This window comes from Dermochelys coriacea, chromosome 10, assembly GCF_009764565.3.
Source record: "Dermochelys coriacea isolate rDerCor1 chromosome 10, rDerCor1.pri.v4, whole genome shotgun sequence".
In the NCBI taxonomy this organism is placed as follows: domain Eukaryota; kingdom Metazoa; phylum Chordata; order Testudines; family Dermochelyidae; genus Dermochelys; species Dermochelys coriacea.
The window spans coordinates 60,150,611-60,177,993 of NC_050077.1; the positions used below are offsets into that span (position 1 = coordinate 60,150,611).

General features: G+C 37.4%; 2 protein-coding genes across 11 annotated transcripts in view; one reads left to right on the forward strand and one right to left on the reverse strand.

Annotated features, from left to right (window-relative positions):
• MNS1 (meiosis specific nuclear structural 1) overlaps positions 1-18,146 on the forward strand; it is a 31,396-nt gene extending 13,250 nt beyond the window's left edge. For 2 of the 4 annotated variants that reach the window (XM_043494500.1, XM_038420105.2), the window contains exons 2-10: positions 117-344; positions 1,537-1,664; positions 5,028-5,130; positions 7,436-7,665; positions 8,540-8,756; positions 8,843-8,950; positions 11,782-12,039; positions 14,289-14,414; positions 16,982-17,987. In XM_043494500.1, the coding sequence (XP_043350435.1) occupies positions 123-344; positions 1,537-1,664; positions 5,028-5,130; positions 7,436-7,665; positions 8,540-8,756; positions 8,843-8,950; positions 11,782-12,039; positions 14,289-14,414; positions 16,982-17,080 (1,491 nt within the window). In that variant the 5' untranslated portion in view covers positions 117-122 and the 3' untranslated portion in view covers positions 17,081-17,987. Of the gene's footprint in view, positions 1-116; positions 345-1,536; positions 1,665-5,027; positions 5,131-7,435; positions 7,666-8,539; positions 8,757-8,842; positions 8,951-11,781; positions 12,040-14,288; positions 14,415-16,981 lie in introns of all 4 variants that reach the window. The other 2 variants (XM_038420106.2, XM_043494501.1) reach the window with 2 other exon arrangements.
• Positions 18,147-18,882: 736 nt separating this feature from the next.
• TEX9 (testis expressed 9) overlaps positions 18,883-27,383 on the reverse strand; it is a 43,526-nt gene continuing 35,025 nt past the window's right edge. For 6 of the 7 annotated variants that reach the window (XM_038420110.2, XM_038420112.2, XM_043494502.1 and 3 more), the window contains 3 exons: positions 24,680-24,814; positions 22,764-22,898; positions 18,883-19,377 (listed from right to left, as the gene is read on the reverse strand). In XM_038420110.2, the coding sequence (XP_038276038.1) occupies positions 19,300-19,377; positions 22,764-22,898; positions 24,680-24,814 (348 nt within the window). In that variant the 3' untranslated portion in view covers positions 18,883-19,299. The remainder of the gene's footprint in view (positions 19,378-22,763; positions 22,899-24,679; positions 24,815-27,383) is intronic. The other variant, XM_038420111.2, reaches the window with a different exon arrangement.

Here is a 27,383-nt window from a genome sequence, read left to right on the forward strand (position 1 = left end):
ATTATTCTGTCATGAATCTCCAGAGGGCGCCCTTGGCTCAATTCCTGTCCCTTTGAGCATCCCTACAGCGTTGTGCCTCTGCTCCGTTACAAAATCTTCCTTTTTTCCCCACGCAGGAGTCGATGAGGAGGCCTCCCCAGCTGAATGCTGCCCAGCTGAATCAGAAGAAGATGAGGGAGTCCTATCGCAAAGATCTCCTCCAATTGGCACATGAAAAAAAGGTGGAGAGAATCAGGCAATTGGAGGGGATGTTGGAAGCTGAGGAACGGGTTGATCAGAAGCGACTCACAAGATTGCTGAAAGATGAAGAGTATGAAAGGCAGATGGAGGAAGCTATTCAAAAAGTGAGTACTTATTTGTGTTCCGCTGGTGTCTATCACGTGCTAGTTACTGTTCACACATACACATATGAAGATACAGTTCTGGCTTGGGAAAATTCACAGCCTAAGATGACATGCAACATATAAAGGGTTGGAGTGAAGGATAAAAGATGTGCGTAAAATAATCAATGTCTAAATGTTTCCAAACCTACTATTATTTAGCTAAACTTACAGGCAACATAGCAGAGTGAGTAATTTGCAGGGCTTCTTATAGTTTTCATTGCATTTATAAGTAAGAGTTTCAAAATGGTAACATGGACAAAATAACAGGCTATATGAATATCATAGTGTAATTTTGTTCAGTGAAGACAAAAGATGTATATATGAGCATAGCATTTAGTCTAGAGAAATGTATTCTTTAAAGCTGTACATTATAAATAAATATTGTACACTATAGCCATCCAAAGCGTGTGTATGTATATATTTACAGTTGTACATTAACACAATGTATCATGTTTAACTGTAATAGATTATGTGATCAGAAGCATTATTTAATCTGTTCCAGAGTAATTGCAATGATAGATCCCCAGGAAAGTAAACTATTCCATTTTCAAATGTTTCTTTCTTTTCCAAATGTCCAGATTAATTGGCTTTATTCCTTACCTGTCCCATATTTATAAGAAATTTCTATTATGTTTGCACTGCCCACCTTCAAAACAGTAATCTACTGAATGTTACTATAGGTTTTATGGCATGTCCCTCATCCTCAATATATGTTAATGCACCCATGCCATGCTTTATAACATGCATTATATTTAAATTCGTATGGATCACATTCTAGCACAGTAACAGCACATAGGGAAAGAACATGGTTTGTTAATTGAAAAACAAGTACAGCTTGATGCAAATTGCTGTGGTGGATCAAACCATGATCCATCATCCTGTCCCAGACATTTTCCAGCCCTAGTTATTTCAGAGGAAGAAACCCTGCAAGGAGGCAGTTATGGTGTAACTTGTCCCAAGGGAAAGTTTTCTCCCAGCCTCAACACTTAGAGGTTGGTTTATGCTCCAAAGTGTGAGCATTTATGTCCTTTCCAAATCTTGTTTTTTAATTGACTTTTATAATTGAATATTCTTATTATCAAACTGTTTAAGAGAATGAGTGTATGAAATGTCTGCGGGGGAAACTGTTACAGAAATTATTTGCTCTGATCAGGCAGAAGAAAACAAAAAACTGAAAGAGCTGCAGCTGGAGCAGGAAGAAAGACTGGCAACTGAGTTGGCAAGATTAAACTATGAAAAACTTAAAGATGAAAAAATGAGGCAGCAAATAAGAGAGAACAGGTATTTTTAAACATAGAACAGATACAGTAATCTCATTTTTAATTCATAAATAATATTCCAGTACTGTAAAACTAATTCATGCTGAATTTTGAAAATTGTATTTCAAAACATATTTATATTGAAGTAATGGAATAATTTTCATTTATTATTTTGTTTTGTTTTACAGCTGGGGTTGAGCCCTAATTCAGATGCCACAGGATAGGATGCAGTTAGAGGTGCCCTCAGGCAAGGAATGGAAGTTTAAATAAACTAAGGGCTTGTCTACACGGGCACCTTACAGCTCTGCAAACTTCTAGCCCAGAGGTGTGAAAAAACAGCACCCCCTCCCTCCCGAGCGCTGCAAGTTTCAGCACTGAATTTGCCAGTGTAAATAGTGCATCTTCTTGGAGGTGGGCTTTTTAGAGCGCTTGGGAGAGCTCTCTCTGAGTGCTGTGCCATGACTACACAAGCCATGTTAAAGCACTGCCCTGGCAGCACTTGTGACGCTTCCAGTGAAGACGTGCCCTAAGATTATGTAAATTTTTGTTAGTTTTTGAAAGGGACATGATGCCTGGTTCCTTCTTTTTTTTTAAGACTAATGTATGTATGTTAGATTAGTGTGGGAAGGTGGTTCATTATTGGAGAAATTGTGGAAAGGAGGTGGGTTTTGAGGAGGGATTAAAAGAATAGGAAGATTGCAAAGCATACAAAATTGGGGAGGACATTTCAGACACAGGTGGAAGGGAGAGAAAACAGTTGTGTGTGGGGAGGACACAAAGAGGACAAAGAAGGAAGCAGAATTAGAGACTCAGAGATCCCAAGCAACACAGTGGCAAGAGACGAGATGGAGGCAAGATAGAATTTGGTGGAGTCTAGCAGGCAAGGAGTTTAAATCTAATCTTGAATGAGAAGTCAGTCAGGATAGCAGAGTGACAGACTTTCATTATTTACAATTCTGGTCAATTTGAATAAAGTTTCTATTTCTTTCCCTCTCACTCTCTCTTGTCTATTTTTTCTGACTCTTTCACGGTTGCTACTCTTTGGCCCATTTTAAAAATCTTTTTAAAGTTAATTGCTCCCCCCACTCAAAGAAAGAGGCAAGTGGAGTGTGGGAAGACGTTTGACAACTGACAGTTTTCAATGTTTTCCCATGATCAGTCCTGAAATCTGTCATGCTCTGTTACAGCTATGGAATCATGGAAAATTGCAAGCCCTGACTGTAACATTAACTCCTTATTAACATACTATTGGTGTTAACAGACTAGACAAAATTCTGTGTGTGGTTTCAGCAGTGCCGATTTTTTATAAATTTAAAGCACAGATTTTAAATCATATTAACATCAATTTTTAAAAAGTTAGTAAGAAAGATATTTTTTAAATATCCTGATTTGTTAGAAACTGAAGATTTTTAGGGCCAAATTTTGCCTTCAGACATGAGTATACAAATAAGCACTGACGTCAATAAGAGTTGCACTAGGGGAAGAATTTGTCCGTTAAAATTAGTTTAGTTTTTCTACTCCTTTAACAGAGGGATAAGTTTCCTTTTAAAATGGAATAGCCACATTAGTTTTAGAAACACAATATTTAAATGATTTTTAATTACTCATGTGCTTAAGAATGTTAATATGGTTAAAATAAGAATCAGTTCAAACCTTACTGAACGAATACTTTCCCTCTAATTCAATGATACCTTTCACAAAACCTTGTCCAAGAAAAGTGGTTTTTCTTTTTTGGGGGGGTATGCTTGATAAAATTAAAGACAGAATGACATGGAATACCAGAGCTTGTTGGGTTTTTTTAAGCATTAGTACAATTTCCCAGTTTCAAAAGTGGCAGCTGGTCATGTAGTGCAATGCTTGAATTACATATCTCCAATAATAGTCCAAGCATGCACCATCTTCTGTGTTCACCAGCTCATTTCTAGCCTACAGAATTATGATGAGGAACAATGGCTAGCCATTTCAATGAGGAGGACAGAGCATTAATGATTTTTACAGCTGCTAAATTTTTGTAAATTTTTACATTTTGCTAGTTACAAAATACAATGTAGCAAGTGGATATCATGTCAGTAGATTATTAAATGACATTGACATTGGGGAGATCAGATAGAATTAAAAAGATACTACCAGTTTAAGCAGCAATTTAAAGTCAAGATAAGTAGGAATCCTGGTTAATCCTTGAATACTGTATATTAGTTAGGGAAAGAAGCTTAGTGATTGTTCTGTCAGTGATCACTCTAGCTTCAAGTTGGCCTCTATGAAAAAGGTTTTGGAATAGCCTTTTATAACTTTGCGGTAAACAAAAGACCATTGATACCAGCTCCTCATGCTTTCCATCTGTCTTGTGTGACTGTGGTATCGCTTATCTCTATGGCTCTTCAAATCCTATCTCTCCGAACTCCAGTATGTACAAAAAATCATAACTCCATCCTCAAATAATTTGTCTTCATTTCAAGCTTCACTTTAAATTTGCATTCCATGAGTGCATCCGATGAAGTGAGCTGTAGCTCACGAAAGCTTATGCTCTAATAAATTTGTTAGTCTCTAAGGTGCCACAAGTACTCCTTTTCTTTTTGTGAATACAGACTAACACGGCTGCTACTCTGAAACATTCCATGAGTGAAATCCTGGTCCATCTGAAGTCAGTGGAAATTTTGCCATTGACTTAGATGGGAGCAGGATTTCCCCCATTTTTAAAAATCCTCCACACGGATCTTTTGTCTCTCTTCTTTCCTTTTCATTCCACCATCTAGCATAGGCTTCTTCTCTTTTCTGGAAAAGTCTTAAAGTATTTCTCATCAACTCTCATCTTCTTTTCTATCTTGCCTATGTTTCTTAGACATTCTCTTTCTGTACTATTCTTTTTACATGTGAAACATACCTATTTTAATTATTTTTTCTAATTTTAACTAAATATTTGTAAACTATCATGCACATCTAAACAGGTGCCCAACTGCATGATTTCTTTTTACATTTCTTAGTTGGTTCTTAATTAATGCTGATATCCTTTAATATTTGACACTTAGTACAGTTAAATAATGTGGAAACAGCAATAATAAAGTGAAGCAGCAGTTGCTTTAGTAGCTCACCATCTGCAAACTGTTGTAGGTTGTCATAAATATTGAAAAAAAATGTACAGTTCTCAATTTAGTTTTATCTCAAAATCATTCTATACCTATATTTCAGTTTTAATTTGAGTTCAGCTGCTGGTCCATTTCTGACTTCATGTCCAGTGCTATATCATCTCAGCTCTCCAACACTGTTGATCTGGCCTCTATTTAAGTATTATGTAATGAGCCAAATTTTTTGCACAGTTTACATTCCTGCAACTCAATTAACTTCAATTTTTTTCATTCTCATTGACAAAAAAAAATTGTTTTTGCAGTCTTGAACTTCGAGAATTAGAGAAGAAACTGAAATCTGCTTATATGAATAAGGAAAGGGCTGTCCAGATTGCTGAAAAAGAAGCTATAAGATATGAGAAAATGGTAATTTGTTTTTCTGACTTTCACTAAACAAAGGTCCATTTATTGTGTTAAATAACCTCAGATCCTAGAAGAAAAATAGAATAGTATTAAAGACTTTTGGTCTATTATAATAAAAATGTGAAATGATTTCCTGAAGAAAACTAATTGAATTCTAGTAAAGAGGAATTGTATGTTCAAGTGTCTTAGAAAACTCATAGGCTTAAGTGTGTGATTAAGTGTGTAATTCAGGAAAGGCACTTTTTAAAGCACTTACGTAAGTTCCCCTAAAGTCAATGGGACATAAGTATGTGTTTAAGTGCACTTGTGAATAGGGACACTTTCCTGAATTCAAGTCTTACAAAGCTTTTTTGCCTCTTTGCAGCCTGAGCTGTTGGCTCTTTGCTTGTGGATGTATTCAGGTGACACAGTGCTCTGCATCAGGACAATCTGCAAATTCTTGTATCTCCTGGGGGTTGTAGAGCAGCTCTGGGCTGGCAGTAGTGTATTGGGATTTAACTCAGTCCACATTGCCTGCACACTCCAACTCCATATCTTCAATCAAATTTTCTATTTATTTCCACCCTGCTGGAGTTATTCCAGTCAGTAACTTAATTGCTAGCCTTGTTGGGTGAGGAAATATTGTGACATTGTGGGGAAGAGATTGAATTACCTGCCAGGATTGAGCAGTACCTCCCCCATCCTAGTGGCTAGAAATGAGGAAGGGTTGGGGGGCACTTCTGCCATCTGTTACACAAATGCAGGAAATTCCCTCAGTCTGTCTTCTCCATTAAAATTGTCAGTTAAAATATCCTGGCTGATTCACCCACCCCATGCTAGAATATAAGGGAACACACTTAGCTTGTTAAGTATATTTCCTTATGTTATTCCCAAGAGCCTGATTCCCTTATGAAAGTATGTCTCTGTGTGAAGAAGAGCAGCCCAGATGTAATGCCAACTTTGACATTATGTGGCATTTTCTGATGGTTTGGTATGATGATTCTATGCCTTAAAAAGAGTATTGCTTCCATGAGTGTGCAGCCCAGAAGGCTTACAGAGACTCCCTGGGTCAGAAGTCATGATGTGAATTAGAGATGACTGGAAGAGAGCCCTTTGGTAGGAACTATGCTGTTGACTTTTGATAGCATAAACACTAATGACTAAAAGATTTGTTTATTTTTACATAATGACAGGAGTTATTTTGATTTCTAGACTAGTTACTGTAACAACTAGAATTTAAACCTTTTTGTATATGATAAGTCTTCATTCCTATTTTTCATCGCTGCTAATTAGCCAGCAAGTCAAATATGCAGGCTTGTATTTACTACTGTGTACAAATTCAAAATTGGGTTAATAGGCTGAATAATCATTGTGGTACATGGAAAGTAAGAGACTGATCCAGCTGTCATTGAAATCAGACTGTTTTGTCTTTCACTTAAGTTGGAGCAGGTTCATCCTCCTCATTCTCAGCAACAGCTGAAAATAAGCAACTATGCTGAAAGTGTCTCCCTTAAAGTTAGCCTAATTGTGAAGCTGATTTATCTCAAATGTCATTAGAGTTAAGGGTCTAATAATTTGTTGTAGATCTTATTTTGTTATGAAAGCTAATTAGTTGATAGTATTTGACCATAGCAAAGAAGCTTAGTTTATAGCAACAATCAGAGCAATAGTTAATTAAATTGAATGGTGAAATATAATATCAAATTATTTTAAATGTTTAACAGAATCTTTTCTTTTGCAATATGATACCTTCCCAGAATTAAGCTATAGCAAACAGCAACAGTGCATTTTTACAGTGCGTGGTTAGTGTGGTGATTTTAGAAATACACTGGTGGAAATTTTATTGCTATTAAATGTATATTTAAAGAATTTCAGAAAACAATTGTGGATGCTGTTTATGTGTGTGATAAAGCTGACAAACAGGTAGGCAACTTTGATTATGTCATCATTCTAAATTAGTACCTTTTTCTTTTGATGTATTTTGCTAGAAAGAAAACATTTTTATTAAAGATGGTCTGCAGAGCTAAGCCACCATATTCCAGTGACCTTTCAGAATTCATCAATAGCTAGGCTGTGAAAGGCGTTCTGCATAGCGTTACATACGTATCTTCTTTTAGGTGCTGGGGTAGTATGTGCTCATACCTTACCTGTTAATTCGACACACATTGGTAATTATGTTTGTAGGTCATCTTTCAGGATGAAAATGTTCACTTCATTTTTGTGGTACAATAAGATGCTATAAGATTGCTTGTATATACTTTATAGTTTTTCATTCCAGATTATACTCAAAAGAGAGGAGGGAAAAATCTTACTATGTTTTTAACAACAGAAACGTGATGCTGAAATATCACAAAAGATGAAGGAAGAGCAGGAAAGGGTGATAATGGAAGAGAGTTCTGCAGAACTGAGGCGAAATAAGGAGAAAATACTTTATCAGCAAGAACTGGAGAAACAGCTTGAGGAACAAGAAAAAAAGAAGCAGGATGCTTATGAGGAGTTCCTAAAAGAAAAACTCATGATTGATGAAATCGTAAGGAAGATCTATGAGGAAGACCAAATGTTAGTTGTTTTTGGTTTTGTATTTTTTAGCAGAAAAGTTCATGTGATCACATATAAGATGAACCAATTTGTGTATGTTTATTTCACAAAATGTGGCCCCAATTCAGGAAAGCATCCTTATTCAGGAAAGGTGCTTAAGCACATGCTTTAAATTAAGCACATCCTTAAGTATTTTCCTGAATAGGAATGGATTGAAGCATGTGTTTTTCCTGATTTGGGCATAAGTACTTTTGTCATCCAGGTCAGGTTGTGCTGTTGCTGACCAGTTGTGAAGTCTGCAGCTTATTTCAAGGAGTACTTCCTTGATTTTCTTTACCCCAGAAATGGCTACATAACACAGATTTCAACCTTTCATGGTCGCACATGCCTGCCTGACACAGACACCTCTATCCAGCCAGACTATTGTATGTGGCAGCTTGGTTCTTGGGAATGGCTAGGGGAAGGAGGTTTTATTCTGGGTGGCTGATTTAAGTTAATCAGGAAGACAATTGAGTTTCTGCTGTATGAAACATTTTTGCTCTTAAAGTATGTCTCCTGGAGCTTACAACTCCAAAATAGAGCTCAGCCAGTGATATTAAACTGTGCCACATGACCTGCTCTCTGTTGGCATATGCCTGGGCACAGTGCTAAGTTCTGTAGAGTAGCTATTTATAGCCTTAAACCACCCGAAGAAAGATATTTATGGCGTAGGATCTTCTTTTAGATGGAGTACAATAATAGGCAATTGGGAGGGTCTTTGGGACACTAGGCACCTATTTTTCTTTCCCTAAGGGGATATGTTATTTACAAGGAGTGACATCATATTAATAATAAAAATCAAGGTATAATTTTTAGAAGAATTATTCAGGTATTTACATTTTTATACTTCATATAGGGAAAGACAACTCAAGTTAGAGAAAATGAAAGCAACTCGGAGATACATAGAAGAATTTAAAAAAGAACAGGCTATTTGGAGGAGAAAGAAGCGTGAAGAAATGGAAGCAGAAAATAGGAAAATCATAGAGTTTGCCAACATGCAGCAGCAAAGAGAAGAAGATCGGATGGCTAAAGCTCAAGCGAGTGAGGAAAGAAAACAAAAGCTCCAGAACATGGTATTAGAATAGCAACTAAAACCTTTGAAATCTTATAAAATGTCTGATATGTCATTTAAAAATGTTTCTTACTCATGTTTTAATAGATTGCGCAGAATCTGGAAAGAGAGCAACAGGAGCGTGAAGATCTGGAACAAGTGCGACAAGAGCTATATCTTGAGGAACAAGCTGAGGCAGATAGAAAAAGGGAGATGGTAGGTGTTTGTAAGTGGTTAAAGCAATAAGTATAAAGTATAATATTTTTCCCAGGACCAAATTTTCTTGTTAGATATGCGTCTTCCACTGAAGAGTTCCAGTGGGAGCTGGCACAAGTATCTAATGTGAGAATTTGGCCCTTCATGCAGTGGGCTCCTTTAAGTGGTGTTTTGTGTTACCTTAATAGTTCAGGCACAGATAAACCTGTGTGGATAGGAGGCAAAAGATAATGATGTTGCCATACTTGCAGAAGATTCAGAGACATAGTGGGGCATAGTCTCAAAGACGTACAGAAAAGAATATTTAGTAGTGTATATACTATAATGAAGTATCTTGCAAAGTATTTACAGCACTAGCTAAACTCAGTTAGCCAACTCTGTAATTTAGGTTGTTTTACTCCTTTTGATCACTGGTGCAGGACCAGTGCTTAGAAAAGTTTGATCCTGAAAGAATTTGAACAGCATCCATCAAAGTGGTAGCTCTAGTATTTGTAAAATATCAAACTTAAAAATGTTCTGATTACCATCTTGCATTTTTCTACACCATCAGTTCTGACATGATTTTGGCAGCTGCTATCTTGCAAACAACAAGACTTATATATAGGTTTATGCTTATTGCATTTGAAAGTTGGGTTCCAAGTTTAAGATGGTAACAAGTACTTAAAGCAGTTTGGCTACCTTTAATATGAATTTCCATACTTTCAAGGGTTTTAAGTGTCTTTTGTCTTTAATTATAATGTTGAATTTCTTGACTTTTTAATGGTTTATTTGTTCAGTGCTCTTGTAAGGATTTTATCCTTAAGCTATTGATACATACTCCCAGTCTTAACATCAACTTAGAAGTTATTTGTCTGAACATGTATTAATATTTGATATAGTCCTAATGTGACACTGGGGAGAGCAGAAGGGTGAGCTGACTTTGAAGTCTGCAGAAATGGAGCCTCACTCTTGCTCCCCTCTTGATATGCACAGGAAGAGAATTCCACTGCTGTGGAAATGGAGGTGCAGGGGATAATGGGGAGAGTAAGATGGATGTGGAAGGCAGTACATCTCGGGGCATTCCTTTTTTCCTTTCCTGCAATGCTTCTGTAGGATCACTCCCTGTAGACCTTGGGAAATGCCTGGAGTAATGCTCCATCTTGGTGATACCCCGAGAGCTCTCCAGAGGCATGTCTGCACTCAGCTGGGAGTGAGCCTCCCAGCCTGGGTAAAGAGATTCATGCTGGCTTGGGCTGGAGGACTCACTCCCAGCTACAGTGTAGACATACCCTAGGAAACTTGTGAGCAGGTCTCTTTATCTCTCCCTGAGAGTCTTAGAATGCTCTTCTGGGGCCAACTACCACCCTCCCACCATCCGCCTAGTATAATTCTCCCTCAACAATCCCCCTTTAGAATTGTTCATGGGCTGACATCCCTATTTAAGCTTCAGCGTGGTAGCTGTGTTAGTCTGTATAAGTAAAAAGCAAGTACTCCTCTTTCTATTTAAGCTTGTTTGAATCTGCTAACTCTGAGACTGTTGGTAGTTTGGGGTGATTGTGAGGGACTTCAATGAGTCCGTTGTGATTTTCTGAGGTACCCCAACAAGCATCCTGTTAGTTGAAAAATTGGGGAATTAGGGTGAGATGCATTGGATAAACTTAATTTAAATTGTATCCCCTTCCATTATCAAACTAGGATCGGGGGTGGGGAGTTAGTTTGTAACTGGTGGCCATTGCCTTTTTTAAAAATGTGTTCTTAACTTACGAACAGCTTGTTCAACTGACTTCAGTTCGGGGGGGCGGGAGAAAGAATCTTTTTGCCATTGACAATTCTCTTTGGCAATTGGTTACATTTTGAGGTTTACTTTTGCATGGAAGAGAGCTGGAGACTATTTTTTTAAAAGTTTAGGTCTCAGACATTCTTATGACAGTTTGTTGGAGCTAATGATCCATTCACTTTGAAATGTCAATAACTTGAAAATTCAAGTTTAATCAACTAGACTTCGCACTTGTGCCCTAGATCACAAATTGATGAGTCTGGTGCATGCTTCTAGCTTGTTTTTTTTTTTTTTTTTTTTGGCTACATGGTGGTGCCAAAAAAAAAAAAATCAGATTTTGAGTTCTTAACATAAATTTTTTTAGGATGCCATTCAGGAGTCGCTTGTTCCGTTCACTTCAGATTTTGTAGAAAAATTTTACATTTGCCCCAGACCTAACATACCAGTTTTAGATTCTTTTGTGGATTTAGAGAGGGCATATGACAATACTGGAATTATAATAGAAATACCATTGCAGTCTTGACTATGAAATGTCTACCACTTCTATATAATTTTGAAGTGCACTTATTTATTCTGGAAGACCACAGTTACAATAAATAATCCAAAAGATTGTTCCAGAGAAGATTATCCCAGATGTTGTTTTTAAAATGTCACATGACAAAATAGCAAAATATATCAACTTCTTTGCTTGATCCTCCATTAAGTGATGTTTACTGTAGCTAAATGAGAAGGCATTACAAGGGTCAGCATTTTATGGCACTTATCCTGCACTGTATAGTTACACTATACACTTTTTCCCTAATACCATCTTTGCTGGTTTTAGGAATGACAGCCCCAATAAACAAGTGCAAATCCTAGTGTAAAAATCTTTTTGAAGGATGGGAGAATCTTGTAGGTCCCCCGTAATATACTATTTATTTCAATTCAGATATTTATCTGAGACCCTCCTTATGGGCTTAAGCATAGACTGGTTGATGGTATTTAACTGGATGCAAGGATACAAGGATGTGAGTATGGGTAGATATGGTGCACAGTGTTCGCCGTGTATTAGCATTTTGTTGGCTTTTCTCTATAGGCAGAAATGGAGAAGAGAATTAGGCAGCGTCTAGAGTTAAGGCAAACATATGAAGCACAATTAGCCTTCAAGAAGATAGTACTACAGGCTTTGCAAGAAGAAGAAGAGACCTTCAGACAGAAGATGTTAGCCAAGTTTGCAGAGGATGATCACATTGAACAGATGAATGCTCAGAAACGAAGAATGAAACAGCTTGAGCACAGAAAGGCAGTGGAAAAACTTATTGAAGAGCGTCACAAACAGTTCCTTGCAGACAAAGTAAGAGGATTCTCTTTTTTTTTCTCTCTGGATTTCGATATGAGCTTAAAGCTTATTAAAATTATAAGACAATATTTGCAGCAGTTTGTTAGGATTGCTGCTTTCCTTTCCATATCCTTAATCAAGGAATGGGGAATTCTTTTTGCTTTTTATTTTGCAGGGAGAAAAGTCACCTAATTTTGGCTAAACTTACAATGAATGTATTAATTTAGGCCCTGATCCAGCAAGTAGATCCACTATCCTGGATCTCTAGGTACACAGGGAACTCTGTTGAAGTCAACAGACTCTGCAGGGGTCCATGCTAGCATACATACTTGCCACAGCAGGGGTTTAATGTGGTGTTTTAGGTTACTTATTCAGCATCATTGTAGAAAATATTAATTTAAAAATCGAACATGCTGTTGTCTTAAAATGATGGTTTAGTCCAAAGAATTTATTTTAAAAATTTAAATTACGAAATTCCCTTTTGAGATTTAAGCATCTCTTTCCAAAGGAATCAGAGCACAGGAAAGAAAGCAGATTCATGTTAATGTTCACCTACTAGGCTCACATTCAAAGAAGGGGTATGTAATCAGTCTAGATGTTTTACATACAAAATTAGGAGTAAAAGTATGTGAACTGATTCATTGAATCTTATCTCTATAGCAGAGTAAAATATAAGGGGGAACGTTATTCCTCTAATTTATACTCACATACAGAGTATGAAAATTTTCCATATCTGTTTAAAGTAGATGACATATCACATGTTAATCCAACTAAATAACAGTATATTAGCTTTGGAGTCAAAAAGGACCTTTCTTATCTTGGATATTTTAACATTCTCCTTCCACTTAAAACACATATTCAAATACTTTTAGGTAGGTAGGAAGAGATACAAAATCATTACTAAATGTGAAACATCTGTTTCATATTTAAACTCTCATTACTATAGGAATTAAAACAGTACCAGATTTAATGGCTCTTATCGCAGAAAGTGACAAGCACAAAATCAATCGATTGAAAATGACATTTAAATATGTTGCTCCAGAATCTTAGCACTTTATCATAGTTTTGATTTATCAAAGGCCATTACACTATTTTAAATACTACAGGGTACATGGCCGTGTAGCATACTACAATTTAGACTTTAAACCAATACTGAATGTACATTTCCTTAAAGGAAATTATTAGGAATTAAAGGATTTAATTGACAGATAAATTGCTCACACATTGTATATATGAAACAAATCCAATTACATATCACCTGCAGTAGCTATCTGAGATTCCCTCATCTGAATTTTTTTTAAAATGATACAGTCAAAGGTGCTAAGCAATGTCTAACAAGTTCAATTTTACTTTGAAAGTGATTATGTATAAATGACTTCCTTATTCAGTGGATCTGCTTGAGTGTATTCAGTATCATTTGCTCACTGTATTAACAAAGATGAGTTTCTTGCTTTTTTCACATTAGTACTGTTCTGTTCCTTTTTATACATCAGTAGAATTGTTTACTAAATTTCAAATCAGCTACACCTGTGCAAGCCTGTTAAAGATAATCAGGGTTGTATAGATGTTACTGAGGATTCAGTTTGGCCTGTAGAACCTTTATTACTGATATATTGGAAGGAAAGAACCCTGCCTGACTGCTAGGTTTCAGGTTGAGTCCAGGGTTGGCATTTGGGGAGGAAAAACCTGTAAACTAAGAAGAATTGACCTTTAAATCATTGAGAATTATGAGTGTTGGTTTCAAAGTATAAACTGTACTTTGTGGTAGATTAATGTGTGTAACCCTGTCCATCAGCATGAGAGCATGTCTATTTTCTTTTCCAGTTTCTTTTGCTGGACACTCTTTACCTTGTTTGAAAATACTTTTAGATCACAAGGAATCGTATCTTCACATATTAGTCTTTAAAGAGGGACTTTTGTAAACACGTAAGCAGCAAAGTAACTTAAACTCTTATCTTTCAGAGGCATATAATTTCTCATCTCAGGTTTTCTAACAATTAAAATTATGTATTTAAACAATAATTTGCTCCTTCACAGCCGCCTTCTCCTCCTGTTTAAATGTTGAATTTGTGTTGTTTCCGGAACAATCATAACAAAAAACTTGTTACTTTCTTGCAAGATGATGCAAAAGTTGAACAATTAAAGTGGAAGCCCTTGGTTTGCTCTATTGACAAAGTCCTTCTTTACTAGTTTATATATGTGGTTGAAATTAATTTTCATAAAACAGAAGTAGAAGGGTAATGAAGACATGTTGTGTTCTGTAGGAGCGTGAACTTGAAGAAAGGCAATTGGAAGAGAGAAGACAAGGAAATATTCATGCAATTGTTGAAGAAGAGAGACAGAAACTTCTTAAAGAACATGCAACTAAATTATTGGGGTATCTTCCTAGAGTAAGTGAATTATATTTTCCCCTAATACTTGAAATGTTCATCCCATAAATCTATTTTCTCTTAACTATTTTACTTCAAGGATAATTTCTGTAACTAATTAAATTTTTAAAAAATATATTGTGGCTACATTCCTGCACTCAGTGCAGGCCTGTGTGAGGGGTACACAGAGCAAAAACTCATTTTGGCTTTCTGTAGTTGGGTGGAGGTTGGAGGGGCTGCCCAGTTCTTAGCATAAGCAAAGGCAGCCTGCAGGCTGTGCTAACCGAGTCTGCTTCTCATGATCTTGCTGAGTCCTTGGAAGCAGAGAATTGCGGAAGTGCAGAACATTCAGCCATGTTTCTCCCTCCTCCAACATATCCCCTATGGCAGGAGAAGCAGGGCTGGAGTTGGAGGCTTATACATCAGCTCTATACCAGCCAGAAAGTCCCCCTTAACTTAAGGTATTTCCCAGTCACAATTTCCAATAGTTTTCTGCTGCTGGAAGGTATACAGGGAATGGATCCTAACAGTGAATCTGGCCCGGTCTCTGTGATAACTAGCCCTTTATCTGTGGCAGTGAAATAAATTACTCAGGTATTTAGAGGAACCTCAAACCTCATTCTAGCAGTTTGAAAGTTCAAAAGGTAAGGAGGGACTGCTTCACATTAATGAACTGTGAAATATAGCTGAAAATAAGTATAATTATAATGAGTGTCTTAGACTACACAGGTTTCAGAGTAACAGCTGTGTTAGTCTGTATCCGCAAAAAGAACAGGACTACGCCTGTTCTTTTAGACTACACAGATGATCAGAGAGCTTGCATTCAGAATGAACACAAGACATTTGTAACTACAACAGCGAAGGGGTTAATCAGATACTTGAAGAAAAAGAATTTACAATAATATTTCTAAATATGCAGATACCCTGTTAAATGTGATGCCTAACATTTATTCATTAATTGTATTCTAATTCAGAGCACCCAGGTGTGAATTTGTAAACCTTAGAAGGCTGAATTTCCAAATTCTACCTAACCCTTTGCTAATGTGGTGGCTCTTACAGAGAGGGAATAATTACATCAAGATGTGCCAGATGGGCCTTTTTTTTCATTTGGTTTTTAAATTAATTGACATGAATTTGTGTGTTTCTATTGGTGTTGAAGGCACATCTCCTGTGCGCATTCATTCTTTTCCTTCATTCTTTGGGTTTGTTGGTTTAGCTTTATCTATTGTATTGTTTACGCATGCTGTATACTCCTGAAGTGACAGGTTTCAGAGTAGCAGCGTGTTAGTCTGTATCCGCAAAAAGAACAGGAGTACTTGTGGCACCTTAGAAATTAACAAATTTATTAGAGCATAAGCTTTCGTGGGTTACAGCATCCGAAGAAGTGAGCTGTAGCCCACAAAAGCTTATGCTCTAATAAATTTGTTAGTCTCTAAGGTGCCACAAGTACTCCTGTTCTTTTTATTCCTGAAGTGAGTTATTATGAAAGGAAGAGGTCTTGAAGTTTAACTTTCAGATATTAAGATAAGTGGAATGTTTCTGCCCCCGCCTAAATTCCAGAAATAATTGCAGCAGGGAGTGAGTTTTATTTGCAAGTTGTGCACATAAGGAAATAAAAAAAAATTTAAACTGCATTAAACTGGTAAAATGCAGGTGTAGGTTATAAGTACTATAATATAACACACAATTCTTTCAGCATGGGCACAGGACATTAAAAGATTTTTTTGTTTGTGTTTTTTCAGATCATCTTGCACTAACATAATGGTTCACCATTTGGGATTGCAAATAGTTAAAATGAATTTTTTTGTGTGTAATAACTGATTTTAACAGAACGTAAGTTTGTGGTCAGATGTGGCCTGACCAATGTCTCTTTAATGCAGTTCCTGGATTTTTATAAATCTGGAAGGTTGGTTCTGTGCTGTGGCCCTTACAAGAAACACCCAGTATGTTTACACAGGAAAAGCTGTGTATAGGCTAGCCTACCCAAGCTAAATTGAATCCAGCGCTAGCACAGGTAATCATAATAAAGACAGCACAGGGTAGCCTTCAGTTCTGATAGTACAAGCCTTGCATGGACCCTGGACATCTCGTTTCACTAGCCCATGCTGTGATGTCTTCACAGCTATTGTTACCTCCGTTAGCTGGATTCAAAGTACGCTAGTGCATGCAGAACTTTTGCTATGTACATATCCTCACTTGCATTGGTAATGAGCTCTATCACAAACAAATAATACTTTGCCCTATTATGTGATGGCAGAAGCCATTATCCTTACTGACTTCACATCCCCACTGAGAACTAAAACAATCAGGCAAGATTTTTGTAACTTTTAGCCTCCTTATTAAAGACTCATCTTAACAGCAGTTTAAAATAAAATTCAACCTCCAAATTGTGCTTCTTTACAAAAGGAACAGCCTACTCACTCATTTTTTATTTTCAAATTTCATAATAGTACCACAGGCACTCTACTACAGTGCCTTGCATATACATATCTAAGATACAGTCAAGAATAATTTATGTATTCTTGGGCCAAATATACAGAAGCTAAATAACATGCACAATGTTTAATCCCCTTTCTCTTTAATTGCAGGGAATACTCAAAGATGAAGAGGATGTTAATATGCTTGGTGAAGAGTTTAGGCAGGCTTATCAGAAGAGAAAAGAGGATGTGTATTCAGAAGATAACTGAAATTCCCCATAATTTGTTTTGTTGCATACCACTAGATGTCATCTTATTTCTACATGCTGTTAATGGTGAGAAATTCCTGTTTAATGTTCTGAGAAAGGGTCTCTCTTTAGTACTAACCCCCCACCCACTTCTTCCTTAGGCCACCATTTTAGGTTTTAATATCCTCTTTGATATCTTAGGTGTTGGTTTGGGAACCATGTGTGAACCATGGCAGCCTTGCTGGAGTCAGGTAGGGGTATTCCCCTATTAATACTTCCCATTGTTTCCTCAAGAACCTGTAGTCTCTCAAACAGTAACTGATCTTTGCCATTGTTTCAGTTCCTGTTTTTCCCTGACAGCTTCCTCTGATTTAACTCCTTGTAGTCAGGCAGGCTATTATTAACCAGGCTACTGAATACATATATTTATTTTTTTAAAAAAACCACACAGCTTATTCTGCACAAGCATACTTCCAGCATAACACTAATTGGTAAAAATTTACTTTGTTAATGAGATTGAGACGTATTACTAGATTTAAAGATAGTCCCTTGACAGGACACTGTGGCAGATTTGTGTTAATGTAAAGTTATATTAAGCAAATGTTTAAAAGTTGTTAAACAAAAATGTCACATTACTGACTTTGCTGATCTATGGAAATTTACAGATATCAGCATAGACACAGAGCCATACTTCAGCATGGATTGTATGATTATCTTAAAACTGACACACAAGTCATTTAAAGATGACTGTCCTGCATTTACATTAGATTATTAAAAAATGCCAGTCTAAATTTTGATTTTTGCTGTTTTTCTTCTATATAGTTTGACTCACTTGGAATAAGAAAACAGTACTGTTTAGTTTCACTTTCTAGTTCATATTACCAGAAAATGTTTAAAATAAAAAGCAGTCTACATTTTGGGTCACAGAAGTTTGAGGCTCTGCAAAATCTCTTGTAGGCATTTTTTTAAATCGGAAAAATAAGATGCATGAAAACTTGCGTACATTTGAAAGTGTTCTACTACAGAACAATTAGATGAAATCTATGTCCTCACTTCCATGTCCTAAGTAATAAAGTTTTAAGTGTTTTTCAAGTTTATTGCTACATTTTCAGGAGGAGAAACCACTTAGATTTAATAATGGTTGATGGAAACAGCACAAACTTACTGCGTACCTGTCATTACTCTGAACATACATCGAACAGCTGATTCACCTATAGTTAGTTCGGTCCATTTATTCTTGATTATTGTAATAGGATTATAAAATCATCACGTAGTATCTGTACACCACCTAGCACTATGGGGCCTGCATTCCCGATTGTGCCCTTTAGGTTTGACTGTAATATATATAATACTAAATGAATGATGCTACGAATGATCATTATTTTCATTCAACATATTCAATTTCAAATATTTCAGTACACACATTTGAACTTATTAAATATTGCTGAAAATTGAGAAATTTTTGTTTTTCATTGACACTTTATGCCAATATTTATCACTTTGAAAAATAGAGCTATGGCATCGGATCTCTTGCAATTTTAAACAGTATTCCCACGTTAGTGAACTAATTTTTGTATGCTTTATCAGACATCAAGATTTAATTGCTAAGGCAAGTTATCAACTCTTCTGTAAATCAAGACAACCACCATCCACTAACGTATTTAATGTTCTAACCCAGCTAAGATTGTGAAGATCTACTAAGGAGGGATGAACAACAAACATTGTCCCCAGACCTTTATTTTTACAATAAAATTTATGTCCAAGTTGTAAAATGAATCAAGCATTTTCCTCCCCATTAATGAGGTTTTTGAACTATCACTTCAGTTTTCTGAGATATATAAACATTACCTTTTATTTGGACAGCAGTATTTTTCATCTTATCTCAACTACAGTTTCAAACAATCAGTATGAAAACAGAAAATTGGTAACCAAAACAGATGTGTATACAATGTGTTCTTCTCTCTCTACTGCTTGCCTAACCCATTACAGTCAGTGAGAATATAGAGCATTTAGTCACTTAGCTACATTGTTTGGTGAATAACAACATTTCAAGGTATATTGCAACACAAAACTATTTACAATCAAACATTAAAATGTTTATCCTATTATAACTTTTAAGCTAAAATTAATCCTGATAAAATTTATTACAATTATCTATTTGGACATATGTGGTAAGTATTAACACTTTTAAAACAACATACAATCAGAACTGATTTTCAAACAGAGGCATTGAACACTGCATCAGGAATTTCCCCACTCAAGAGCTTTCATAAACTCTTCTTCAGTAAAAGAAAGCATTTTAGCAGCTTCAATATGCATCTGTAAAAGATTAACATAATTTAGTTAACCAATTAGGGGTATAAAAGAGAAGATGATTTTACATTTGCTATATCATGTTATTTGTAGGCTAGATAGCTTAATGCAAATAGAAGAGGAATATGAAATAGGTTTTGTTTTCTTTTTAAAGAAAAATAGTGATTTCTCTTTTTGTATGTGTTGCACTATTGAAGGAAGCTTTGGCTTTTTCTGTCTTTCATTACAAATTAAGCACTGGTCCTTTCCTTATATGTACTTCTCTACACCTGAGATGCTTTTACAAGAGAATCATTGTCTTCCAAAAACATAACATTCAACTCTGCTCTGTATTTCTAGGAACCTTTTAAATTCATGTTTAAGATAACAATGTTTCTTCTGAGCAGTCTAAAAATACTTATCAGTTAAGACTGCTACAGGAACTATTTAGAACAGAAGAATCTGCTGCTATTCTATCTGTGCGTATCAGTTTTCTTTTTAAAAAAAGCAAGTTACTAAAGCAGACTGCTTTAGAGACAGTTGGAGCCCAATACTGGTTACTAAACAAGATTTAGTGCTGCCTTCATGACTTTTCGAGCTATTGAAGAGGTTCTGTCTGTCTCTGCAGTACTACAATTAACTTAAGATACTGTACTAGGCCGTAAGTATGGTATAATAAAGTATATTACATAAACAACCAAAATCTCAATAGTTTACAGAAATGCTGTCTTCTCATGACCAATAAGTATAGTGACAAACTCCTAGCAGTGTGGTTGAAAGGGGAAAATGGTGGTAAAAACATAAAAATAAGGACCTTGCTTTTTCATGCTCCATACTAACACAACCTACCACTCAAAAGGGCAGCAGATTTTGAAGCCTGTAAAAGCCCCTTAAATGCATATGATTAGAGCAAGTTTTAGATCATATTACAGAGGTTAATATTTTTATCATCCCCACACTTTAAACTTTTTTTTTTAAAAAGGAGAAAATTACAATCTGTCCTAGATTTTAATTTTTTAAGGTTGCAAAATCAATGTCCCATTGAAATTTTTTTTTCCTGCTGGCAGAAAAGTTTTCTTCAGTATAACTGTGTTCTTAGGGTACTAGTCTGATGTGGTAAACATTAAGCACAAGAAGCAGCTGATGTCCATAAGGGATCTGAATTTTTAATATATAAACATATCAATTCAAAACAAAAGACAGCTATAACTCCTGTAATACACCAGATTCCAGCTCTGGAAAGCTGAAGAGATCTTCCACCTGTATTCCTTTTTATAAATAAGGCCTTTTCCAAAATGTTCTCCTAGAATCATAGAATCATAGAATATCAGGGTTGGAAGGGACCCCAGAAGGTCATCTAGTCCAACCCCCTGCTCAAAGCAGGACTAAGTCCCAGTTAAATCATCCCAGCCAGGGCTTTGTCAAGCCTGACCTTAAAAACCTCTAAGGAAGGAGATTCTACCACCTCCCTAGGTAACGCATTCCAGTGTTTCACCACCCTCTTAGTGAAAAAGTTTTTCCTAATATCGAATCTAAACCTCCCCCATTGCAACTTGAGACCATTACTCCTCGTTCTGTCATCTGCTACCATTGAGAACAGTCTAGAGCCATCCTCTTTGAAACCCCCTTTCAGGTAGTTGAAAGCAGCTATCAAATCCCCCCTCATTCTTCTCTTCTGCAGACTAAACAATCCCAGCTCCCTCAGCCTCTCCTCATAAGTCATGTGCTCTAGACCCCTAATCATTTTTGTTGCCCTTCGTTGTACTCTTTCCAATTTATCCACATCCTTCCTGTAGTGTGGGGCCCAAAACTGGACACAGTACTCCAGATGAGGCCTCACCAGTGTCGAATAGAGGGGAACGATCACGTCCCTCGATCTGCTCGCTATGCCCCTACTTATACAACCCAAAATGCCATTGGCCTTCTTGGCAACAAGGGCACACTGCTGACTCATATCCAGCTTCTCGTCCACTGTCACCCCTAGGTCCTTTTCCGCAGAACTGCTGCCGAGCCATTCGGTCCCTAGTCTGTAGCGGTGCATTGGATTCTTCCATCCTAAGTGCAGGACCCTGCACTTATCCTTATTGAACCTCATTAGATTTCTTTTGGCCCAATCCTCCAATTTGTCTAGGTCCTTCTGTATCCTATCCCTCCCCTCCAGCGTATCTACCACTCCTCCCAGTTTAGTATCATCCGCAAATTTGCTGAGAGTGCAATCCACACCATCCTCCAGATCATTTATGAAGATATTGAACAAAACGGGCCCCAGGACCGACCCCTGGGGCACTCCACTTGACACCGGCTGCCAACTTGAACAACTTCCTCTTGAAGCTTGTCCTCTAAATCTAGAGAGATAACCAGAAGTGGCCCTAAGGCAACCATTTTGAATACCAAGCAAGCTGACTGCTGCAGATTGCAACTCCCTTCTTTCCAGATAGTATTTAGCTTCATTTATGTCTTCTCTCTCACTCCTAAGGTGTCAGAGTAGCAGCTGTTAGTCTGTATTCGCAAAAAGAAAAGGAGTACTTGTGGCACCTTAGCGACTAACAAATTTATTAGAGCGTAAGCTTTCGTGAGCTACAGCTCACTTCATCGGATGCACGAAAGCTTACGCTCTAATAAATTTGTTAGTCTCTAAGGTACCACAAGTACTCCTTTTCTTTTTACTCCTAAGGTGGTCGCACCTCCTGACCTGCACACTACTTCCTCCTATTGTACCCATCCAAATTTGGCATACAAATATTGTATGGATGACCCAAACTATCTTTCCCTGTGACAAGTTTATTTTGCATAAGCTTTTTGAAGTTCTTGTCATAGATTAGGAGGTTAAACATAACCAAAGTTATCTATAGAAGACCACACAATTTCTGAAATAGCTCATGTAGGACAGAACATTGTTGCATTAAGGTAACATGTTAGTACTGAAAGGCCATGCTGCTGACATGTCAAAGCTCTATTTTACATAATTCCCAATTTAAGGGGAATTCCCTGCATTGTCAGGACAGCATGAGGAAGCTGCTCCTATCTAAGCTGTATTTGCTTAGTGAATGAAGAGGCCATTGATCTCAGGACTGCCCAATACAGCTTTTAGCAGCACTAAACACATTCCAATTCAGGGACAAAAAGCCAAGACATTAAATTCAAGAGATGATCTGTCCAGTTTTCAGGATTTTTTGGTAAAGGAAAAAGCCAGCAGTGCTACTTGTACCCCATAACAGCAGCAAGCTTAACCACCCAAATTGCCTAAACATACCACTTATTGGAGACTGTGGGAATGCAGATCTGTTAGTTCATATGTTACTGCAGGAAAAATACTGATGGTGATCTTCACAATTAGCATTTGCAACTTGTAGTGTGCAACTTACCAATATATAGAAGTGAATGTTGTTAAGCTTTTAGGTTAACAGACTCACCTTTTGTCTCTTCAGAATATCAATTAACTTTAACTGTTTCTTGAAACCTGTCATTAGCTCTCCTTTTTGCTTCTCCAGTCTCTTGTTTGCTATTTTTAGTTCTTCCAGTTTTTTGTGCTCTTGGTTGGCTAAATCCTAGAGGAGGACAAAAACAACCTGTTATCTGTAGAATAGGCACAAAAGAAAACATACCAGCAATCTGCGATATTTCAGAAGGAGAAAAAGAGAGACATCAAAACTATTCTTTTACTAAAGCTTTTGACTTATACTCTTAAAAAAATAAAACCCCACACCTAGCTGATAACTGTCTTCTGTGCTACTAAGGCAGCAGAATTTATACTGGTACCACAATGTGCATTGCTTCTGTGTGTCTTAGGCATGCATGATCAGTTGTAATCCATACCTATGTCCACATAGGTATTTCTTCTTTCAAGCTGTCAGAGATCTGTTTTGGTGCTCCCTTTCAGCCACCCACTAAACTGCTGTGAGGGGAGTTCAAGCCTCTGGGTCCCTGGATCTTTGATTTAAGCCTCCAATGCCTGAATGGAGTCCGGCCACTGCCCCAATCTTGAGATCTGTAGGCACACTTGGGGAGCAGAGTAGCTGGCACCCCCTTCTGAGAGAAGGAACCCACTGTACAGCTGCCAAGCGCATGGGTGCTCGGGTGACACTTGCTCATACCTAACACCACACCCTCTCCCAGAACTTCCACCTCAAAGGTGTGAAGCTTCTGGTTTATAGTTCAACTCTTTCTCAAGGCTCATCATAATTGTGAAGCATATAAACACACACAATGCTTTGCACAAATCCAACGTATTATTGCTCTTTTACTTAATCATATAAAGCACATAAATACAGATCCTATAAAAAATAAACCCTGCATGCATTTTTCTTCACTAGGTTACTCCTCCCTTATGAGTTGGAGGAGGGGGGCACATTTCCGTCCAGGAAGGCATGGCTTCCCCTGCCTCCCGCTGGTGGCTTCTCACTCATGTCATGGAATCTCACCTTCCCCAGCTTGAGTGACCTTTCTCTCACCTCCCCAGCACTTCCTCTTCCTGGTGTGACTCCCTATTTTATATGCCTCCTTCCAATACCGGCCTTCCTTTTTTTTGTTTCTTGATAACCTTCCACTGCTCCAAAATAACCCTCCCTCAGGGATGCAGTTACTCTCTCATAACTTTTGTGTGGTCAAAGCACTGTCGTTATCCTTAAGTACCTTTCCTCACTCTGGAGTGTACCTGGTGCCTGTCCTATCTGTAATGCTGGACAGACACAGAGGCATTCATGATACAGTTGTTTTTCATAGTAACATTTCATAATTCCATAAGATCAACCAGAATTTGTGTTGGATTTCCAAATAGTTAAACATCTTCCTACCATATGCCAATGTCTGGCAGTCCAGTGCAGTAGAGAGAGAGAGAGACACCCCATAGCTATGTTTTTTCTTGATATAAGACAACATAGCTATTCAAGAGAAATAAACTGCTTTGCAGTTACAGGGTCAAATTTTGTCAACATGAATTATTTAACCTATAAGTGAAATATAGTATTTATCCCCTTCCATCTCTAATCATGTACCGGACTCACGCAGATGTTGTGGGGGAGAGGACGACACAAACTCCAGCACTATGCTTTATATAACCAACATGACATTTTTCAACAAGGGTTGCAATATTCTCTATACAGCTAGAACGCTTGTCCAGATACTCAACTGATTTGTTACAGTATTCTAATTGCCTTTTTCCAGCTTTGGAATTGTCTATGAAAGACAAAATGCCCTCAAAATTCTTATTGCCATCTATGATTTGAGGGTGCTCACTTATTACATGATCAAGCCCTTTGCCGATTTTTAAAGCATTTTTCAACAGGGGGTTATACTTAAATCAGTTTATTTTTTTAAACCACTACTGTACCTTATTGCTTTGCTTCAATTTATTCAGCTCCATTTTATACCTTTCTGCTTCCTCAAGAGCCCTATTTAAGCGAACTTCTGTGGCACTCTGACTGGTAGAAGCCTGCTTTTGTATGCGCTTTAGATTCTCTAGTTCCTAAATAAATTTTAAAAAGTGTGTTAAATAATGGTAAATGAATCAATCCCCCTATAAGCAACACATTTAGAGCAAGGGATACGGCAGAAAGCCTGTTTGATTTTGTTTGGCCCTGCAGTAGAATTGGACTTCACATCTCCTACTTTTATAGTTCTAGAATAGTGCTGCCTCCTCCCTCGCTGCCTCCTCCTCCCCCACAAAATTCTTCTATCTTAATAATAAGACAGGGATCAATGAGACCAGAGGATTGCACCATGGGCCCGTGACATGAATCAATGTTGCAAAACTTAAATCCCCTTGAGACAACTTGGTGTGCTGTCTAGTCTGGAAGACAGATCTAGAACTCTCTCTCCCTTCTGATGCTACTATTTGATAGTGCTGTGAGTAGGGAGAAGGTGAGGGGATGAGGCAAAGGTGGTGATATGTAGAGCAGAGATCTACAGAGAAAAAATAGAGATCAAAGGATGAAACTAACAGACTAAGGCCTGGTCTACACTAGAGGGGCAGATCGATCTAAGTTATGCAACTTCAGCTACGTGAATAACGTAGCTGAAGTTGACATACTTAGACCTACTCACAGCAGTGTCTTCACTGCGGTGAGTCGACTTCTGCCACTCCCCCGTCGACTCTGCCTGCACACCTCTCATGGCAGTGGAGTACAGGAGTCGACAGGAGAGTGCTTGGGGATTGATTTATCGCTTCTATACTAGGTGTGATAAATCAATCCCTGCCGGATTGATCGCTGCCCGCTGATCCAGCAGGTAGTATAGACATACCCTAAAACAAAGCAGAAGGAGACAAGAACATATGGTATCTTAGCAGAAATGGCAACTCTTGTTATTCACATGAAAGATGAAATGTCTCTAAAAAGAAGAGTCAGGTTTTTTAAAGTAATGAGTAGAGGCTAAATCATTTAACCAAAAGATAACATTTAAGACATTGCTCTCTTTTAAGTCTTCTCCCTGAATTTTTGTCTCTTTCTGGGACATTGCCCCACTTTTTCATGCTTCTGATATCAACCCTGCTGAAGCCAAGAGGTTGTGTTTTTTTTTAAATATGTGCCATTTTTGTTAGAAAGCTATCCTTAATGAATCTCTACAGGATGAACGACTTGATTATGTAAATGTCTGAATGACAAATCTGTATAGAAAAGCATTGTGGCAAACTAACACTGGATCATATGGATAGTGCAAGGATCCTGGACTTCTCCAGAGAACAGGAAGATGTGAAATCTAGAAAAAAAAATGTGCGTCTGACTAAACCACCTAGATTCTACTGCTGAATTTCCTTCCCCCAAGTTTTTGGACAAATGGAGTGGCTCTGCTACGCTACATTGTGTCAGTGACCAGGTCATATACAAGACTGAGATAGGATTCACCTTTTTTACCTCTGGAACATACACACATTTTCAGATAGATAACTTGAAAACATATATTCAGGCAGTAAACAAACAACACAGTATGTTCCTCTTCATAGCATCACCATCTCTTCTCTTATGTTAAGATGGCAGAGCTCTGAATAAGGTCTTCACTGCGAATAGAGTATTTCAGAACCTGGCAGCATAAAAGGATACAGGCAGTCCTTGACTTTACGACGTTAGATTTATGACAAACAGCACATACGACGTTTCTGAATTGACACCTTACGATGTTGGTTTAGACTTTGACGCTCAGTTCTGCAATGGCGTGGATTACAATTCTGAGTTACGACGTTTCGACTTCTGATGCAATTTTCAGGAACCAATTCTGTCGTAAGTCGGAGGACTGCCTGCATAGCTTACATACTGTGCAAGTGATATCTGCTAACCTAATCATATAACAAAAGGATGGTTACATGCTCTTTTAATGCTCTGTTTGACATTGACTCCAGAGAGTAATAGGATGCAGTGGGATCTTTGTAGATCTTTCAGTGGGGTTGTATTGTATTTTCATACCTTGTCAGCTAATGCTACAAAAATAAATAGAACTTTATTTTCTAAGTAACCAGGATTTCTGCAAATCCTCCATAAACAATTTTTAACTACTGAATTATGTTTCCCAATTAAGTATCTGGAGAAGGGGGGGAAATTACTGCATCAGGTCTTTTCAGATTTTTTTCTTAAATATGTTTGTTTAGCATAGCCTAATTTAATTTAATTTCCAAAAATCACTGCTCTCCACTGCTCCTCTACAGTTACTTTAACAAGAGTTCAATCTCTGCATTTGCTCCTTACAACTAAGGGTGGCCAAAAATAATGTTGAAAGACAATCAGCTGAGCATGCTCAAAAACCACTAAGGTAAAACGCATAGGGGATACTTGCCAGATAACGGTTTTAAAACTACTCAGCAGCAGAGCAGTTTCAAAAGGGACAACGCAAAGGCCTTAGGTATCAATATTCACAACAGTCAGAACAGAAGTTTTTTGCAGGGAAAACCACAAAAAATTAGATCCAGGAATTTGTCTTATGAGGAGATAATAAAGTTATATTCTCTTCCTACATAACATACATCCCAGAGGTGTTTCTGGCAGAATAAACCTAATTTCTGTATGGCTTAAATGATATTACCAACCATTCAAAGGTTACCTGGA